This window comes from Littorina saxatilis, linkage group LG12 (assembly GCF_037325665.1).
Source record: "Littorina saxatilis isolate snail1 linkage group LG12, US_GU_Lsax_2.0, whole genome shotgun sequence".
NCBI classification, from domain to species: Eukaryota; Metazoa; Mollusca; class Gastropoda; order Littorinimorpha; family Littorinidae; genus Littorina; species Littorina saxatilis.
This window is the reverse complement of record NC_090256.1, coordinates 81,702,876-81,723,625: the sequence shown is the minus strand read 5'-3', so window position 1 is coordinate 81,723,625 and position 20,750 is coordinate 81,702,876. Positions and strand designations below refer to the sequence as shown.

General features: G+C 41.0%; 1 protein-coding gene across 2 annotated transcripts in view; it reads left to right on the top strand.

The window, feature by feature from the left end:
• Positions 1–19,566, top strand: part of LOC138982939 (inositol polyphosphate-5-phosphatase A-like) — a 61,246-nt gene extending 41,680 nt beyond the window's left edge. Inside the window, exons 6-18 of one of the 2 annotated variants that reach the window (XM_070356335.1) lie at positions 1,462–1,493; positions 2,046–2,117; positions 3,564–3,616; positions 4,037–4,100; positions 6,176–6,231; positions 6,765–6,849; positions 7,731–7,820; positions 8,271–8,348; positions 9,392–9,465; positions 9,689–9,800; positions 11,181–11,243; positions 11,847–11,883; positions 17,614–19,566. In XM_070356335.1, the coding sequence (XP_070212436.1) occupies positions 1,462–1,493; positions 2,046–2,117; positions 3,564–3,616; positions 4,037–4,100; positions 6,176–6,231; positions 6,765–6,849; positions 7,731–7,820; positions 8,271–8,348; positions 9,392–9,465; positions 9,689–9,800; positions 11,181–11,243; positions 11,847–11,883; positions 17,614–17,771 (974 nt within the window). In that variant the 3' untranslated portion in view covers positions 17,772–19,566. Of the gene's footprint in view, positions 1–1,461; positions 1,494–2,045; positions 2,118–3,563; positions 3,617–4,036; positions 4,101–6,175; positions 6,232–6,764; positions 6,850–7,730; positions 7,821–8,270; positions 8,349–9,391; positions 9,466–9,688; positions 9,801–11,180; positions 11,244–11,846; positions 13,037–17,613 lie in introns of both variants that reach the window. The other variant, XM_070356334.1, reaches the window with a different exon arrangement.
• The last annotated feature ends 1,184 nt before the right edge of the window (positions 19,567–20,750 follow it).

Here is a 20,750-nt window from a genome sequence, read left to right as displayed (position 1 = left end):
GGGCTATTTTTAGACCGTTGACGTCACTTTGTGACGTTTCGTAAACCAAAGATGGCGTTCGAGACTGTTCTGTTTACATTCGACACTATCAACACCACTTTGCAATACTTAAATAATTTTTTCTGTGTTCGAAAGCTACAGCCAATCGTTATTATATCCCCTTAGGTACAGTTATATAACATTATTCGCACTTGTAAACAATATGAATTAATTAATGAACGCTACGAGTATGGCAGCCTTTAAGGCGGGATGGAGAAATAAACTGGAGATCAAGGAGTAATAAATATAATGAGGGGTTGGGTTGGAGACAATACATCAGCTATGTCAAAGTGGATTTGCTTCTCAATAAAGATTTGAATACCACTTCGAATTTCTTTCTTTCTAGCTTTAATCTCTCTTTTCTTCTTTCTTCCATTCTTTCTTTCTTTCTTTACTTTTGTCCATTCTTAATGAATCTTTCTCTCTTTCTTTCTATTTTGTTTCCTTTTTACATTTAGTCAAGTTTTGACTAAATGTTTTAACGTAGAGGGGGGAATCGAGACGAGGGTCGTGGTGTATGTGTGTGTGTGTCTGTCTGTCTGTTTGTGTGTGTGTGTAGAGCGATTCGGACTAAACTACTGGACCGATCTTTATGAAATTTGACATGAGAGTTCCTGGGTATGATATCCTTAGACGTTTTTTTTCATTTTTTTGATAAATGTCTTTGATGACGTCATATCCGGCTTTTCGTGAAAGTTGAGGCGGCACTGTCGCATGTCACGCTCTCATTTTTCAACCAAATTGGTTGAAATTTTGGTCAAGTAATGTTCGACGAAGCCCGGACTTCGGTATTGCATTTCAGCGTGGTGGCTTAAAAATTAATTAATGACTTTGGTCATTAAAAATCTGAAAATTGTAAAAAAAATATGTTTTTTATAAAACGATCCAAATTTACGTTCATCTTATTCTCCATCATTTGCTGATTCCAAAAACATATAAATATGTTATATTCGGATTAAAAACAAGCTCTGAAAATTAAATATATAAAAATTATTATCAAAATTAAATTTTCTAAATCAATTTAAAAACACTTTCATCTTATTCCTTGTCGGTTCCTGATTCCAAAAACATATAGATATGATATGTTTGGATTACAAACACGCTCAGAAAGTTAAAACGAAGAGAGGTACAGAAAAGCGTGCTATCCTTCCCAGCGCAACTACTACCCCGCTCTTCTTGTCAATTTCACTGCCTATGCCGTGAGCGGTGGACTGACGATGCTACGAGTATACGGTCTTGCTGCGTTGCATTGCGTTCAGTTTCATTCTGTGAGTTCGACAGCTACTTGACTAAATGTTGTATTTTCGCCTTACGCGACTTGTTTTTTCCTTCAGTAATATTATAAAGGACAAACAGAGAGTCAGTTATTCGAACACTCAGATGACTTTATTACGTGTATGTGCTCTCTTTCCTGTGTTGCAGATTGCAAGTTTGTGGCTGTTGAAGGCCGCGAGGTGAGTAGAGGATTATGGATACCACTTTCAGCGCATTAGGTGCAATAACTTTGGGGGGAGGGGGGGGGCGGGGGTGTTGTGTGAGGATCGGGGATGGATGTGTGAAGAGTTACTGGTGGTACTTCAGCATATCAGATGTCTCTTTATTTTTTGTTTGTTTGGGGTGTGCAACATGTAATATACCAGTCTGATGCAGTACTTTGTTACATTTTCAACAATATTTTATTGACGCAAATTCTGTAACTTGTATCTGTAGTCTACTCTGTTGAGGGATTTCAAAATTGAAGTGTATGGAGTAAAATTCTAATAATTAAACAGTAGTAAATCAAGTGGCTTTATGGAAGTAAATGCTGATTTTCAAAACGCCTTATGCAATCACTAATAACTGATGAATCAGCCAGTGTTTTTTACTGTTGCGACAATAACCTAAAAATGTTCCTGCTATGTACCGATCCTGATCCTGATGGTTTTACGTTGCAATGTATCATTAGATGCATGGTTGATTTCTGTATTATTAATATACATTTGTTTAGATGTTTTGCTTGCTTTTAGGTGCTATCAGGAAACATTGAAAATGTTCCAATCAAGGAAAAGGCCAAATTCCCTCAACACTTTTTCCCTGAGGTAAGTTGTTCTGATAGGATTCATTTGAAAGGATTTACAGGTGTGTTTTTTTTAGTTAGGTCAAAGGCTGAGATATTAATTTATTTATTGACATTGTATGGTTACAACATTGCTGCCAACCCTCTCGAATTTTACAACTTCTCCCTGCTCATATTCAAGACTAAATGGTCCCCCTGGACCCCCTGGCTCTTGGATTTTGACTTCAGAAGGTTGGCAGCTATGTTAAGTGAATTCTCCAGTTTTATTGAACCAAGCACAGTGGTACCTGTGATGAAAGGACACCCTTGGGACCAGCCAGTGTCCATACATTGCAGGTTGTCTTTTGAGAAGGATTTTGTGTTGAAAACAATTAGGGTACAGGTTCAGCACAACATGTTCTTTATTTTTTTATTTTTTTATTTTTTTTAATTTTTTTATTTTATTTGCCAAGCACATCATTGTGGGGCTTTTAATCAATAACATGCATCCGTCTACAATGTATCATCATTCATCCTTCAACATGTATATTAAATATGTAAATGGCAAGTATACAAGACATATATACAACATTAGGACATAACCGACAGACGGACATATAACATACCGTTCGCCTACATGTTCTTTATTCGGAGGTGTACATCCTGACATTACAGGGCACTCTTTAGAAACTTGTGGATTTAACTTTAGGTGGCCCCTTATGGAAGAATTCTAGGAAAGTAAACCTGTCAGGGGTTTAAGACGTGTGCCGCTTTGAAACAGTGAGGTTAGACAACTGTGGTCACTGATAAGTCAAGGAAAGCGTTCATTACGGCATTGAACAGTGAGCTCCAATAATAATATTTTTCTAAGAAATGGGCATATTGAGTGGACACTGCATTACATGCACACTTGAAGTTCACAAAAGCATGAAGGCTTGTCTTACTGATCTGCCAGCATGTATTTGCCTCCCTTTTTCACATGTACAGCTCTCCCACAGACAATCAAACTCTGGCAGAATTATTTGTTTGTTTGTTTGTTTGTTTGCTTAACGCCCAGCCGACCACGAAGGGCCATATCAGGGCGGTGCTGCTTTGACATTTAACGTGCGCCACACACAAGACAGAAGTCGCAGCACAGGCTTCATGTCTCACCCAGTCACATTATTCTGACACCGGACCAACCAGTCCTAGCACTAACCCCATAATGCCAGACGCCAGGCGGAGCAGCCACTAGATTGCCAATTTTAAAGTCTTAGGTATGACCCGGCCGGGGTTCGAACCCACGACCTCCCGATCACGGGGCGGACGCCTTACCACTAGGCCAACCGTGCCGGTAGAATTATTTGTGAACATCGTGTTCAGGTTTAACAATGAACCTGTGTGAGGTTTACAAGTGATCAAGAAGAAACAGGAGTATTAAAATACACAACTTTTTACTGAATTAATTACTTGCACAGGCTTATTGATTAAAAATATTTTTCTCTCACAGTTCAAGTGGTCTCGGAAAGGATTCCTACGAACCCGTTGGAGCATCAACAACTGGTGAGTTTACAGAAAGACAGATTGTTTAGAGATAGAAGTACCAATAGGTGTTAAGTTTGAAATGTGGGATGCTTAGCTTTTTTTTCTTCTAATTCATAATGGTGTGTGTGGATTTGTGTGTGTCCAGGCTTACTTTTGTGCATACATGCTTGCGTGTGTGTGTGTGTGTGTGTGTGTGTGTGTGTGTGTGTGTGTGTGTGTGTGTGTGTGTGTGTGTGTGTGTGTGTTAGAGATGATTGTGAAAAAATAAAAAATGAATAGAAAAAATATTAAAATATATTTTTTAAAAGCACACACAAAACCCCGTTATGCTACAGTCTTACCTCTTGCAATGTCCATTCCATGTTTTGTTGCTCAACGTGTTTAAATGATGTTATTCTAAACTGCTGTAACTTAAAACCAGTTTCATTTCTGTTACAGCATATTTGACATGGTCAATATCCATCTCTTCCATGATGCTTCCAACATTGTCGCCATGGAGTCTGTGAGTGCCAGAGTCTGCACAGTAGGATACCAATCTCATGCATTAGGCATGCACCTCTTCATTAATCTAATCATATCTGCGTCTACATGGTGCAGGCTGTATTTTCCTGATAAAGACTTTCTTTCTTTCTTTCTTTATTTGGTGTTTAACGTCGTTTTCAACCATTCAAGGTTATATCGCGACGGGCCTGATAAAGACACCATAGTGTGAATGATTAGAATACGGTTAGTTGCTGCATCAGAGTAATTCAAAACAAATTCAGTTTGCTATGAAACAGAAAATTCTTGCCCAAAATGAGTATGATAGTCCTTGGTGCCATGCTTATCTTACTTGTATTTTACTCTTCCCATTGCACCATGTTGCCGCAGTCAATGATAATAGCATGGGTGCAACTCTGCCGGCTACACGCCGGCAGCCGGTTTTTGGTTTCATCGGCTGCCGATGTTTTTGTTCCAGGAGAGGGTTTTTTTGGCATTTTAAATACTAAAAAAGCTGGACCCCAACTTTTGCCGGTTTTTGGAATTTTCCAGGTTGCACCCATGTAATAGGGGGACGGTGAGATTTGTCAGGCAGGTGTATAAACAATTTCTACTGACACCTCTGGCACTCTTGATCAAATAGCTCAGAATTTGCACAGTACATTGTACAGTGGAACCCCTCTCTAGCGACCTTGAAAATGTTGACAAAAATCGGTCCTTATGGAGGGGGGTCCCTACAGAGGGAGGGGGTGGGGTCAGGGGGCCACAAAGAAAGTCAGATTTTCTTAAAAAAAGAAAACAGAGAAGTTTGAGTTGCTGACACGTTTCCTCAAGCAAACTGCTTCGATTTCATGTCTGACATTGTCCATGGTGTCCACCAGTTCTGGTGCATGTACTACCCTGGCCAAGTTTCCTCTCAAGACATCAAAGAGACCGCCCCATAGGTTAAACTTCCCATAGGTTAAACTCGGTCACTGACCCGGGTGCAGGAAGTGTTTCCTCTCTCAGATATGAAAGGGGAACCACCTCTCATAGCTAAAACTGGGTCAATGACCCATGGGAAGAAGGTCAGTGTCTAAAAACAAGGCCACCCAGCTATCACAATGGACCTGCCTTTGATCTCCCGCACACGCAGATCAGATCGGAAAATTCTTTTTTTCTGGCAGCCAGGAACCAATCCCAAACCTTTTCATTTACGTCAGAGTATGTTGTCTACTGCTGCTTTGATCGCATTCGATCGGCATTGTCACCTCTTTCCCACCTTTTCTGAATGTTTTCTTTGTCTTGGATAATTCCTTGAATTTGCGATTTTCCAACATCAAGACTTTTTGCAATCGCGATGGCAGTTTCTCCCTTTTTGTGTCTGTTCACAACATTCACTCGATTTTCGAGAGTTAAATATTTTATTTTATTTGTAGACGCCATGTCGATCTCCACTGCTCTTCTGTCCAAAGACTGTCTATTCTGACTGAGTTGAACGGTGTATGTTGGTCACGTGAGTTTGTTTTCTCGATGATTGGTTTGTGATGTTTACTCAGCCCACCCAACCATCACACCTCTCAGCGGTTTAGTGCCTTTGTTTATGCGAGACGGTTATAACTGGTTATAACCGGTTTGTCAGTGATGCGTTGACTGAGAGTCTTGGCTTTGTCTGACAAAGTTGTTACACAAGCTGTTAGGTCGGTCCTTAGACGTTAGAGCGGGGTGGTCGCTACACTGGTGACAACTATATAAGGAAACACATCGGTTAAAAAAAAAAGGGTCGTTGTGGCAGGGTAGTCGTTAGAGAGGGGGGTCGTTGTGGCGGGGTAGTCGTTAGAGAGGGGGGTCCTTGTGAGGGGTTCCACTGTACTCGGGAATGAGGATGCAAAGTTCGCTATAGAACTATCTACTCATCTCTCTAATTGATTTGATTTACTGATACTGAAAATAGTTTTTTTATCCTCAGGTGTAAACATACGATCTCAGTGGTGATAAACTTCATGCGTACATGTGTGTGTGCGTGGGTGTCTGTGTGTGTTTCTGCAAAAAGTTAATGTCTCAGTCAGATACATGTAATTGGAAGTAAAAAGTGTTTGGTTTTATTATTTCTTTCAGAGTCCCTCCCTATACTGTGGAAACAGAAGAAGAGCGTTACTTCACACATTACAAAGGTCAGAATACTCGCACAGCAGGGATTTGTCTGGGCGAAACTCTTGTTGAATAAATCCTGAGCAGACTGCTCATTTTCCAAAATCAAAAATCAAAAATCAAAACAAAAAAGGAAAACTGAGCGCCTTTCAAATAAGCAAAGTACGAGCGATGGAAGGTGAAATTTAATCTCTCATCCTATCATTATTGTTTGTCTCACTGTTTTGTTCGTTCACTTGAAAGACTAATAGGTCAAGGTGCCTGGAAATGATTTTGATTCTATTCTATCAACCGTAACCTTTATTAACCTAGCTGGTTTTTTTGGTTTTCATATTGAACAATCCTTTTTTTCAGGCCATTGAAACTGTTTCTACTATTTCTGTCACTTGTGAAGTTGTAAAATGAAGGTACTATGCAGTTTTATTTAATAATTGTGTTTATTTTTACTTCAATGATGGTACCACCTGTATGTAGAAAACGTACATGTTTTTTCACTAATTTCCTATTTTTGAAGCATTCTTTTCTAAAAAAATAAAATTTAAATTTGTATCTGTAGGTTTGAGAACGACCAATACAGCAAAGTACCACTCTACATATTTGGTGACTTCAACTTCCGGTTAGATTCCAATTTATTGATAAAGGTCAGTATTCTACAGCATGTGTGTTTGTGTGTGTGTATGTATGTGTGTATGTGTGTGTGTATGTCTGTGTGTGTATGTTTATGTCTTTGTCTGAACTGAGAAACAATTATGAAACAGTGGAATGTGTTGCTGTTTTCTCTGTAATTCAGTTTTTCTGTATCCCCTCCCTAATTGAACAATATGTGTGTGTGTGTCTGTGTGTGTGTGTGTGTGTGTGTGTGTGTGTGTGTCTGTGTGTCTGTGTGTCTGTGTGTGTGTGTGTGTGTGTCTGTGTCTGTGTGTGTGTATATGTGTGTGTGTCTGTATCTGTGTCTGTGTCTGTGTGTGTGTCTGTATCTGTGTCAGTATCTGTGTGTGTGTGTCTGTATCTGTGTGTGTGTATCTGTGTCTGTATCTGTGTGTGTGTGTCTGTGTGTGTCTGTGTCAGTATCTGTGTGTGTGTGTCTGTGTGTGTGTCTGTATCTGTGTCTGTATCTGTGTGTGTGTCTGTGTGTGTGTCTGTGTCTGTGTCAGTATCTGTGTCTGTGTCTGTGTGTGTGTGTCTGTATCTGTGTCTGTGTCTGTATCTGTGTCAGTATCTGTGTGTGTATCTGTGTCTGTGTGTCTGTATCTGTGTGTGTGTGTGTGTGTGTGTGTGTGTCTGTATCTGTGTCTGTGAATTTCTATGGGTGCATGCACATGCATCTGTGCGTGCATGCATAGTTGCGTATGTCAGAACTAACAAAATTCTGATACAGTAGAATTTCAAAGAGAAAAGAATACCAATTTAGCGACAAGATTCATTTATGTCACTTGACTTTCAGCTTGAAAATTCTCTTAAATTGTATGCTTTGTTTCTGAAATATTGTGAATGAGAAAAAATGATTTGTGTTGTTCTTCAGGCTCTGACGCCACAAGCAGTGGCCCAGCAGACGTTAGGCAAGAAAGACCAGGTGAACAAAGTCGTCTACACAGAAGAGGGGAATGGCAAGGTGTGTGTTTATCCCACTTTGATGGCGAAAATTTGGGAATGTTGCCTGTTGTGTCTTTTCCTTTATTTTGTTTGTATAGGCAGCTTATTTATTTAATTTCTGTTTTATATTTATTTATTTTTTTGTTTTTTTGTTCACTTGTTTCTATATTTATTTACTTATGTAGGTTTGCAAATGTCATTAAATTTGATTGAAAGTGTGTTTGCTGGTAAGTGAAAGGTTGAATAGGCTAATTGAAACATTTTGTTGTTGTTGGTGACATTTGATGATAACTTATTTCTCTAAAGAGACTGCTCAAATAATACACTATTATTTATTTTAATTTTATTGATTGATTGATTGTTTGATTGAGTGAGTGAGTGAGTGAACGATAGATTGAGGGAATTATTTATTTATTAAAAAAAATATTCTTTCTTCATTTGTTAATTATTTATATGACTGTCTGTGCAGGTGGTGTTAACAGTAGAAACCAAAAGTTTTGACTGCCATGAAAAGCACACAGACATTTTTAGCAACACACTCAAGTGGGTGAGTATCATTATGTGTGTGAGTGGTCGGGTAAACATTTCAAGAAATCAACTTGATGCAACTTGAACCTGAGCATGTAGGATTGCATGGTACTTGAATCCTTTAAGTGTTTGGCAAAAGGATACATTGATGGTTGCTCAAGATAAGAGTATCATGTTTGTGATAGTACGAGTTATATGAAGTCTTATATCGCACGCGTATCTCCAGACTCGGACTCAAGGCGCAGGGATCTATTTATGCCGTGTGAGATGGAATTTTTTACACAATACATCACACATTCACATTGACCAGCAGATCGCAGCCATTTCGGCGCATATCCTACTTTTCACGGCCTATTATTCCAAGTCACACGGGTATTTTGGTGGACATTTTTTTATCTATGCCTATACAATTTTGCCAGGAAAGACCCTTTTGTCAATCGTGGGATCTTTAACGTGCACACCCCAATGTAGTGTACACGAAGGGACCTCGGTTTTTCGTCTCATCCGAAAGACTAGCACTTGAACCCACCACCTAGGTTAGGAAAGGGGGGAGAAAATTGCTAACGCCCTGACCCAGGGTCGAACTCGCAACCTCTCGCTTCCGAGCGCAAGTGCGTTACCACTCGGCCACCCAGTCCTCATTGTTATTTAATTAGTGGGACATGGGATTGAACCATTGAAGGTGAAGTGCTTCCAGATTCTTAACGAAACTTCTTGAGTGTTTATCCTCATACGGGCATTCGTGTGTGTGTGCGTGCCTGCCTGCCTGCCTGCCTGCCTGGGGAAATGTTGTAATTTAACTATTTCCAAAGAAAATCGATGTTTTTGTCAGGTCGATTTTGGGGGTACCCATACCTCGGGGGCGGTCATGTGATACCTATAACAGAAATCTTTGATCCGAAGAGTAAGCCAGATAGCCAAGTGAAGGGCCTTTAATGGCATATCAAGTTTGCATGAAATGACACGGGAATGAATGTTTTAGTTGGGGTACGAAAATGGGTGCAATACATTTTTTGCTCAGTTTAGAATGGTATTTATGAACTTTATATCCCTCTGTTTCAGCTTCTGCAATACGACGTAGAGCCTGAGGCCTTCCGGGATCGCTTGTTTGAATTTGACATCAACTTTTCTCCCAGGTATTGTGAGTGTGTGTGTGTGTCCGTGTGCATGAGTATTTGTGTGTGTGTGTGTGTGTGTGTGTGTGTGTGTGTGTGTGTGTGTGTGTTTGTGTGTGTGTTTGTGTGTGTTTGTGTGTGTGTGTGTGTGTGTGTGTGTGTGTGTGTGTGTGTGTGTTTATGTGTGTTTGTGTGTTTTCCACAGTTATTGGTTTCAATACAATTTCATTAATTTTGTCGACAGCTACCCTTTTACAGAGGATGTGAATGATGGGCTATCTTACATGAAGACGAGAGTGCCATCATGGTGTGACCGCATCCTTCTCACCCACAGTGCCAAAGACGTCATCTCATCAGTGAGGATATTCCGTCTTGAAAACACCCTGCTTTCTTTGAGTCATGCATAATGGGGTTAAAAACAAAAACAGTTCTGAGTATGTACTTGTGCATTTGAAGCTTAGAATTGATCAGATTGTGTTTGCAAGGAGAATGGTAATTCTCTCCTACTTTCTTTACTGAAGAAGAGGCAGGTGGACTTTTGGGTACAGTGGAACCCCCCTTTTAAGACCTCAAAAAATGTGACTGACTGACTGACTATTAGGGTTTAACGTCCTCTTAAACCAACTGGTCTATATTGGGACAGGTATTGGTAATACGCTGACGATATGGTGTGATACTTTGATTCGAACAAGCCCGCTGTGGCTGTCTTCTTCGACACACCAGCATTGGGTTTGTCTCGTCAAAGTATCGAAATACGATCATGATAATCAGAGACGAGAGATGATGCATGCGTGTCTTCGTCTTTTCCAAGCCCTGAGACTTTCGCTGTGAACGTGGGATCTTTTTCGTGCGCCTGTGTGCACACGGGGGTGTTCGGACACCGAAGAGAGTCTGCACAAAGTTGACTCCGAGAAATAAATCTCTCGCCGAACGTGGGGATCGAACCCACGCTGATAGCGACCAACTGGCTACAAAGCCAGCGCGCTACCAACTGAGCTACGTCCCCGCCCGTCAAAAAATGTGGGTGAATCATGCCTTTAAAAGGAGGGAGTCTTAAAATGGGGGTGAATCATGCCTTTAAAAGGAGGGAGTCTTAAAATGTGGGTGAATCATGCCTTCAAAAGGAGGGAGTCTTAAAATGTGGGTGAATCATGCCTTTAAAAGGAGGGAGTCTTAAAATGGGGGTGAATCATGCCTTTAAAAGGAGGGAGTCTTAAAATGTGGGTGAATCATGCCTTCAAAAGGAGGGAGTCTTAAAATGGGGGTGAATCATGCCTTCAAAAGGAGGGAGTCTTAAAATGGGGGTGAATCATGCCTTTAAAAGGAGGGAGTCTTAAAATGTGGGTGAATCATGCCTTCAAAAGGAGGGAGTCTTAAAATGGGGGTGAATCATGCCTTTAAAAGGAGGGAGTCTTAAAATGGGGTACATTTACACAGGTTATGAATAGACATTTTAAGAACACAGGATCTAAAATGGAGGGATCCTGAAATTTTTTCAAAGACAGTCCACCACTCTGCAGGTTTGTTTCCCCCAAAAAGCAGTAAGGCTTATAACTGTAATCGATAGTACCACAATCCTTGTACGTTGGGAGCCGTCTGTGGATGCAAGGGAGACCATCTCTACCTTGAGTTCCTGAGATGATGACAGAGGTCTCTACTTCCTTATTAATGACAGAAACATTCTTATCAGTGATGGTTTCATCTTTGTCAATGTGCACATTGATCTGTTTGTGCAGGATCCACAGCATAAACCTGAATATTTCATCCTCGGCAAAGAAACTTGCATGGGGGACCACAAGGTATGTGCTTTTGTATACAAATCTACACAAACATGCTGAATGTATGTTGTTTTTTTGGTTTTCTAAGCTGGCACACTGGCAAATGCCCTGCCAGTTTCTAAGTCAGAAAATTCTTAACGGTTGTAGACAGGCATAGTAGCTTCAAAGGTGATATGAAGGACTATTCCTTGGTCTTTGTAATGAGCAGAAGATTGCAGACTGCTTTCTTTTAAAAGAATATTCAGTACAAGAGTATTTAGGTAAAAAAAAGTATTTTGATATCAGATGCCAGTATTATACATGTATCAGTATTATACCCTCTCAGCTTTAAAAAAAAGTTTGAGAGAAAATTCCTACACATGGAGGAAAATTGACGGTTTCCATCTTGTAAAATGATAAGTGGGGAACAACTGATTCAGTTGGTGTTTTTTTAGTGTGTGTGTGTGTGTGTGTGTGTGTGTGTGTGTGTGTGTGTGTGTGTGTGTGCGTGAGGGCGAGAGAGAGAGAGAGAGAGATTTTGATGTATTGCTTTAATATGCCGTTATCAGTTATGTTGAGTGTTTGATAATTTATGCTGAGAGTGACTGTAACTAACGATGCCATGCTTTCTGTCCCCACATGCAGCCAGTGTCGTTGTTTGTGCGAATGAAGCCAGGCAAAGGTAAAGACCGTGACAGCAACTCCTCTGTTGTCTCCTCCAACTCCCTAGACATCCCCGCACGAAAACGAGGCCTGTCCATCAACGGGGAGATTGTGCCCGAGCGCGACCTGGAGTGCATTAACATTCACGACTTTGCTGTTTTCGAGAAAGAGCAGGACCTGATCCCAGAGTTTAGGACTAGCATCAAGAGCCGCTCTTCGGCCTCCTCCTGCGGAACTAGCCCCCCTATCCTGCTCACCCCCGAAAGGGAGGAAAAGGGGTTTCTGCTGGAGAAACCAACCTTCCCCCAAACTGCCGACAGTGTTGCGCGGACTCCCTCCTTTAAGAGAATCGCTCAGCGGGTTCGGATGGTTGAGAGGGTTCTGCTGCGTTGGCCCTGTCGGCCGCGCAGCCGCCATCATAGCTCTTCCTCTGAGGACTATTGTGAGGATGATGTTGAAGGGAGTGGTAGTAACCACCATCACGCTGTGAAAAAAGACAAGGCAGAGCCAGACGTTCTGTCTGTGGACACAGTGGTGTCTCAGCTGTCTGCCCAGGACATTCACTTCAGCTTAGACGACGGTGAAGAAGTTAACTCGGGTAGCAGTCCCTCCCCTCCCCCTGGGAGAGACCTGTCCCACGGGGACACCGACTCTTCTTCTTCTGTCCCAGAAACAAAAGACTCGTTCCATAATAAGACTGGTTCCACACCACAACAGAACCCCATCCCTTACCTGAACAGCTCAAACAATGCACAGCCTGCCAGAGACATTAACCTGAATGAAAACAAAGACGGTCTTTCCCCTACCACAGACACTAGCCTCAATCCTCCTCCCGGCAGTGAAAACAGTGGTGTGAAAGTTTTCCCTGGTAGTGGTGGGTCCGATACCGCTGAGAACAAGAAGTTTAGAGAAAACAGCAAAGTGGTGAAGAACCAGGCGCACCCCCCAGCCCCCACCTCCATCACCAAGCCCGAGTGTTGTGATCGTGACGGTGTTGTGCATGAGTCCTCCTCCCTGATGGGGCCCCGTGCTGCGCAGGTCAAAGGTCAGGCGGCCAAGCCGGGAGAGAGGAGGGAGGGGGGCTGGTCGTGCCCCTGTGTCGTTCTCTGACCTGCCCAGCTCTGCTCCCCCAGGGGCCCTCCCTCCCTCGTTTTGCTGTTGTTTTGCCTTGTGTAAGTTCTGTTGTTTTTCAGTTTCTCTTTTAGTTTCAAGTCTGGGTGCACTCTTATCGTATTGACTTAAGTCAGAAAAAAAAAACAATGAGAGAAAAGAAAACCAGAAAGAAAGATATTAGTCAAAGTTGGTTTGTTCAACAACAAAAATAGTAACCGTAAGTGAAGAGAAAGGAAAGAAAAGGCTGACAGAGTGTTTTTTGTTTTGTTTTGTTTTAAAGTTCTTTTTGTAATAAAGTGTTTCTCCATATTTTATGATTGATGATGAAGATACACTTTTAGATGATTAGGATAGCAATAGTAGCAGAAAATAGAATAAAAATGTCGACAGTTGGTGTGGATATCATTTAACATAAAGATGAAACTTTGCATGCAGATTATGTCTGCTGCAATTTCAATGAAGAAGAAAAATTTTTTTAAAGAAAAGAAGAAGAACAAAAAGAAAACTGATTGAATTTTGATCGTTTTAAGACATTTTTGCTTTAGTTTATGCTCACCTTTCCATGGTAACTTTGTGTGTAGTTTAAAATTTCCCATACACTTATTAATATTTTAATCGCTGATGGGTGCACCCAGACTTTTTTTTAATTTTGCTTTAGTTAGTTTTGTATGCTTGTTCTCTTAGCCTCAGTCAAACCAGTACCTCGTATTTTCCCAAGCATTCGAAGAGTCAAGAGTGATTTTACCTACATGTACACAAAGTTAACAGATAGACGTATGTGTGTGTATGTTCTGTGTTAACTGCACCCTCAATATGTGTCCCATGGCACGTGTAATCAAGCTTAACTCATATAGTGTTTATAAATAATGGCTGGTTTGACTTTGGTTAACTGGTCCAATTCTTTTATTTGTTGTGTTCAACTTAGTCTGAAATGAGTTGTTGATTTTGTTGAATTTAATTTATCTTTTGTTTGTTGTGTTTCACTTGGTCTGACCTGAGCTGGTTATGTTATTAAGTCTGTTGAATTCCCTTTACTTTTTTTTGCTGTGTCAGTGGCCTTCGATGGAGTATTTTGTGTTGTCTTTTTCCAGACACAAAGTGAGCTGTCATGTTTTCTGGCACCCTGGGATGGAAGTTATTCAGTTTGTTTAGTTCTTTTGTGCATTCGATTCATTTGACTGTTTTTGCTGTTCATTTGTGTAGTCAGTTATTGCTCAGATAAACTAAAGTAAGGTTTCAGCATGGTGGGCGTGTTTATTTCAGATACCAATGACAGTGAAAAAAGCTTGAGCTTAAGATATCAGATATCCGAGGTGCCGTGTTGTTTTTCCTTCCTTCTGTTGGTGTGTTCCTGTTCAAAGAAAACTGTGTGCTGCAGATGGTTTTGATCATCATAGCTTTGCTCTTTCAACTTTAGATACCATACTGTCCTACGGTTAACAGGTAACAGAGGTAATTTCAGCATATGTAGCTTGGATATTTGAACAGCACTATGTTATCAAGTGAAAGGGGCTGTTTTGGTTCCTTTGTGTGACGGGCACAGTGGCGTGGTGGTAAGTCGTCGGCCTCCTAATCGGGAGGTCGTGAGTTCAAATCTTGGTTGCTGCCGCCTGGTGGGTTAAGAGTGGAGATTTTTCCGATCTCCCAGGTCAACTTATGCGCAAACCTGCTTGTGACTTAACCCCCTTCGTGTGTACACGCAAGCACAAGACCAAGTGCGCATGGAAAAGATCCTATAATCCATGTCAGAGTTCGGTGGGTTATAGAAACACGAAAATACCCAGCATGCCTCCCCCGAAATCGGCGTATGCTGCCCGAATGGCAGGGTAAAGACGGTCATACACGTAAAAATCCACTCGTGCTAAAAACATGAGTGAACGTGGGAGTCTTAAGCCCATGAACATTAAGGAGAAGAAGAAGAAGAGGTTCCTTTGTATCAGTCTAATGGACAATTTTGGGAAATATTTCTTTTTGGTTTTAATGCACTCTGGAAGAGTTGTATTCCTAGAAGCTGAGGAAAGCTGAACTAGTATTGCAGGGATGTTGCCACAAATTCATACCTATAGGACAAATGTCCTGAGCTCTTCGGCATCAATAGGACATTTGACTGCTTTCAGACATTTTAATAGGACATTATAATTGTGTGTAAAACACAAAATTATCATGTGCAAACACACATATCAGTACATGCACCAACATTGTGTGCAGGACACACACAAAAGAGAAACAAACAAACTAAAAAACGACCAAAAACTTCAGCACTATCACGAAAAGAATATTATCAAATATCGCGCTGTCCAAAGGAATTCTTATCGGACCATGACCGCGCTCAGTTGAAAACGATAGAACATCTGACCGCAATGAGGCTATGTGAATCGGACATTTGAGCCTTGTAATCGGTCTATGTCCGATGTCCGACGCCTAACGACATCCCTGTTATTGTATCACTGACGGCAAGCAACCATGACGTCACTTTGAATAACAAGCTCATGTGTGCAGTATGTTGCCACTTCCTGTCATCAGAGCTTGTTATTTACTGTGACACAATGATTGCTTACGGTCAGTAATCACATTTTTTTGCTTTGCCTCACAATCAAGAAAAACAACTCTTCCACAATGCATAAGAATTATTTTCAAACATCGTCTGTTATGCTTGGTCTTTTTGTGTCTCTCCCTCTCTCCACTTCTGGCATGACATGCTCAAAGATTTGTGGGCCGAGTTGGTGGCTAATAATTTGCAAATAAGTGAAGGTAATCAGAAACTACTTTGGAAAATCAGATTGATCATTAAGGTTAGGGAATTTCAATGCGTTGTATTGAGAGTATGCATATAGTGCAGTAAGTTGTGCACATTTGATGGTGTTTTGATACTCTGTTAGTGTTCATCAGCATGCTCTTCAGTGATGTTGTTAGCCTGGTTGTGCGATGGTTTGTGCTGTTGTGGAAGTCCTCTTTACTTCAGAATGTGCTCTTTGCATGGTTTCCCTGTCGTTGGTAAAGTTACACAAAATTCTGTCAAAACTGGTAGGAATCAAGCTATGTCTCTTTCTTTTATTCCAATAATTAATTGAGCTAACCTTCACTGTGGGTCGTGGACGACCCAGAGCCTCACAAAATCATCTTTAACTCTGAAACTATTTGGAGTTTTTGATTGAGACTCGATGTAATCTCCAATCACCATACCACCATCCCATTGCCCAACTTTTAAAAGATTATCTTTGTAAACAAACAAATAAACAATGACGTAATTTGAACTACACAGTCTGGATGATGTGGGTCGTGGGCGACCCATATGGAATTACGTAAGGAATTGTACGTTGTTGATCCTTATTCGGATGGTGTGGGTTGTGTTCGACCCATACTTTGCAAAGAGACGGCAACACGTTTATCCTTATTCGGATGGCGTGGGTCGTGTACGACCCATACTTTTTACGTTGAATCCTTCTTTGGAAAGTATATGTCGTACACGACCCACATCATCCGGACTGTGTAGTCCAAAGGGTAATCTGGTGAAGGTTAAACCAAACAAAAATGATAGCAGAGTTTTACTACTGGACTTATTGGGGGGTATTGAAAATGGATAACCTGATACAGAACGCTCTTTTTTATTATTATTATTACTTTTGTGGGATTATTGAGCAGGTCAGTTTGACTATCATTGTGTCATGAAGTTCCTTGTTTCATATCTTAATTAGTTCTCCTGGAGACGGGCGCAGTGGCGTGGTGGTAAGACGTCGGCCTCCTAATCGTGAGGTCGTGAGTTCGAATCCCGGTCGCTGCCGCCTGGTGGGTTAGAGTGGAGATTTTTCCGATCTCCCAAGTCAACTTATGTGCAGACCTGCTTAGTGACTTAACCCCCTTTGTGTGTACACGCAAGCACAAGACCAAGTGCGCACGGAAAAGATTCTGTAATCCATGTCAGAGTTCGGTGGGTTATGGAAACACGAAAATACCCAGCATGCCCACTCAACGAAAGCGGAGTGAGCTGACTATGCTCTCAGAGTATAGTGTGGGGAACCCAAATGGGCAGACGAGCTCACACATAACCAGAAACATTCTGGAACGCTGAAGAAAAAGAAGAAGAAGTTCTCCTGGGTGCAAAATAAAAGGGTAGATTTATATGAGCCTTGAAGAGAAGAATTCATTGATATCAAGTTTGTTGAAGAAACATCTAGTTGTGTTCTGAACGATTAAACTTGCAGTTTGCAAGTATGTACTGGTGTCAATATTTCCATCTGACACTGTCTGCATCTTTGAAAGTCCAAATGCCACAGAACTAAACTTATTTAACAACTATTCATTCAGGCTTTGATGATGATTATGATGATGATGTTGATGATGTTGATGATGATGATGCTATGATATATGATATGATATGATGATTGTAATTGTTGAGGACATCATTATGCTAATTTTCATGGTGGTTGATGCTACAGAAGGAAGACAATAGTGGTGGAGGATGTTTGTCTTGCATAAGTATAATTCCTATACTAAACAAGTCTTAAAATGGGAGGTAAGTGTGTCAGCCTTATAAACAAAAAAAGTGATCTTACCAGGGGAGTTCCACTGCAAAAGAAAACAGGTTTTGTATGCAACCATCATCTTTTGGCTTATCACAGTATGCTTCTGCTTGCAGCTCCAACCCCCAAGGCAGAGTTATCCCCCCTGCCCGGCACCAGTGACATCATCATTCCCAGCACACAGGTCAAGATCTCGGAGGTGGACACCACCCGCTACATCCATATCCGCCAGGGTCAAAGTTCAACACGCGTTTTCCGAGAAACCTCCGTATGACCCCAGCCCTCATGCCATCCAGTCCTCCGTATGACCCCAGCCCTCATGCCATCCAGTCCTCCGTATGACCCCAGCCCTCATGCCATCCAGTCCTCGGTCTTCTTGTCCCATGACGTCAATGTCGGTCGTATCGTCGCACTGGATGCCATTGGCGTACTGGTTGCAGTTAGCGCACTGGATGCCGTAGCGCACTGGTTGCCAATAGCACATTGGTTGTCACTAGCGCACTGGTTGCTGTTAGCGCACTGGTTGCCAATAGCACATTGGTTGTCATTAGCGCACTGGTTGCTGTTAGTTGCACTGGTTGCCGTCAGCACACTGGTTGTCGTTAGCGCACCGGTTGCTGTTGCTGTTAGTTGCAGTGCATTTGACGCTGTGTGCGTGACATTGTTTGCAGGCTGTGGCAGTCTTCTTGTTGTGCTTGCAGCTTGCAAGGTTGCAGTTTGTGACACGAAAGGAAAAATTGGATGTTGGCGCGGTTCTGAGCAATTCTACAAAAGAAAATTGGACAAGTTTTGAGCACCCTTTTTACATTTAGTCAAGTTTTGACTAAATGTTTTAACATAGAGGGGGAATCGAGACGAGGGTCATGGTGTATGTGTCTGTGTGTGTCTGTCTGTCTGTCTGTGCGTGTGTGTGTGTAGAGCGATTCAGAGTAAACTACTGGACCGATCTTTATGAAATTTTACATGAGAGTTCCTGGGTATGATATCCCAAGACGTTTTTTTTCATTTTTTTGATAAATGTCTTTGATGACGTCATATCCGGCTTTTTGTAAAAGTTGAGGCGGCACTGTCACACCCTCATTTTTCAATCAAATTGATTGAAATTTTGGCCAAGCAATCTTCGACGAAGGCCGGACTTTGGTATTGCATTTCAGCTTGGAGGCTTAAAAATTAATTAATGACTTTGGTCATTAAAAATCTGAAAATTGCTATTAAAATTATTTTGTTATAAAATGATTCAAAATTACGTTTATCTTATTCTTCATCATTTTCTGATTCCAAAAACATATAAATATGTTATATTCGGATTAAAAACAAGCTCTGAAAATTAAAAATATAAAAATTATGATTAAAATAAAATTTCCGAAATCGATTTAAAAACAATTTCATCTATTCCTTGTCGGTTCCTGATTCCAAAAACATATAGATATGATATGTTTGGATTAAAAACACGCTCAGAAAGTTAAAACGAAGAGAGGTGCAGTAAAGCGTGCTATGCACCACAGCGCAACCACTACCGCGCTAAACAGGCTCATCGATTTCACTGCGTTTTGCACGAGGGGCAGACTACGGTCATTGTGAAAAAATGCAGTGCGTTCAGTTTCATTCTGTGAGTTCCACAGCTTGACTAAATGTAGTAATTTTGCCTTACGTGACTTGTTGTTCCTTGTGATGAAAAGAAGGTGAAAGCAGAAAGAGAATGGACGAACAGAACAAAAAGGGCAACGGAGAGAGCGCAAAAAAACGAAAAAGAAACAAGTCGCGTAAGGCGAAAATACAACATTTAGTCAAGTAGCTGTCGAACTCACAGAATGAAACTGAACGCAATGCAACGCAGCAAGACCGTATACTCGTAGCATCGTCAGTCCACCGCTCATGGCAAAGGCAGTGAAATTGACAAGAAGAGCGGGGTAGTAGTTGCGCTGAGAAGGATAGCACGCTTTTCTGTACCTCTCTTCGTTTTAACTTTCTGAGCGTGTTTTCAATCCAAACATATCATATCTATATGTTTTTGGAATCAGGAACCGACAAGGAATAAGATGAAAGTGTTTTTAAATTGATTTGGAAAATTTAATTTTGATCATAATTTTTATATTTTTAATTTTCAGAGCTTGTTTTTAATCCAAATATAACATATTTATATGTTTTTGGAATCAGAAAATGATGGAGAATAAGATGGACGTAAATTTGGATCGTTTTATAAAATATTTTTTTTATTTACAATTTTCAGATTTTTAATGACCAAAGTCATTAATTAATTTTTAAGCCACCAAGCTGAAATGCAATACCGAAGTCCGGGTTTCGTCGGAGATTACTTGACCAAAATTTCAACCAATTTGGTTGAAAAATGAGGGCGTGACAGTGCTGCCTCAACTTTCACGAAAAGCCGGATATGACGTCATCAAAGACATTTATCAAAAACATGAGAAAAAAACGTCTGAGGATATCATACCCAGGAACTCTCATGTCAAATTTCATAAAGATCGGTCCAGTAGTTTAGTCTGAATCGCTCTACACACACACACAGACACACACACATACACCACGACCCTCGTTTCGATTCCCCCTCGATGTTAAAATATTTAGTCAAAACTTGACTAAATATAAAAAGATAGCGCAATGAAAAAAAATCAGTTTTAGACCAGCAGTATCTACCAGTCAGTCACCTGGGCTGTTCAGTATCCAGCAGTAGTGCTGCATTTTTACGCAGCTGATGTTACAAGTACAATAAATGTACAGCACTTCCCAACAAATCATCATGTGGCTTTAGCTTCGTCAGTGTTTTACCCTAGAATGAGCTGCTTTAGCTGTATGCTCGAGCTGTACGTGTGTCTGTGTTCCAAAGCTTATCATCAGCTGACTGCAGAGGCAGAGAAAGCTGTTAGCGCTGTGTTTTGATTGTGAGGCCAACAAATATTCTGTATTCAAACCTCCACAGCAGAAGAAGCCATTTCTGTAGTGAGTCTTACCTCCATCCAAAATACTGTGGTCGCTGCTGGATTTCAAGTGGGGGAAATCATCACCAGTTGTGAAAGTCAAGCCTCTCCAGTGGAAATAAATTACTTCCCTTTGTTTATCAGATCTCTCCAGCGGAGTGTGCCGTTTCCTCAGAAAAGCAAAGTCCCATCAGTTGTTTAAGTGCTTCATGAAATCTCATCATCGCTTTGCTTCCTGTGCAAGGCAGATCCAGAAGGTGTTCCATAGGCAAGTTCACGTCCCTGGGCAATCTTACAGCTGACAACAAATCTGCGCA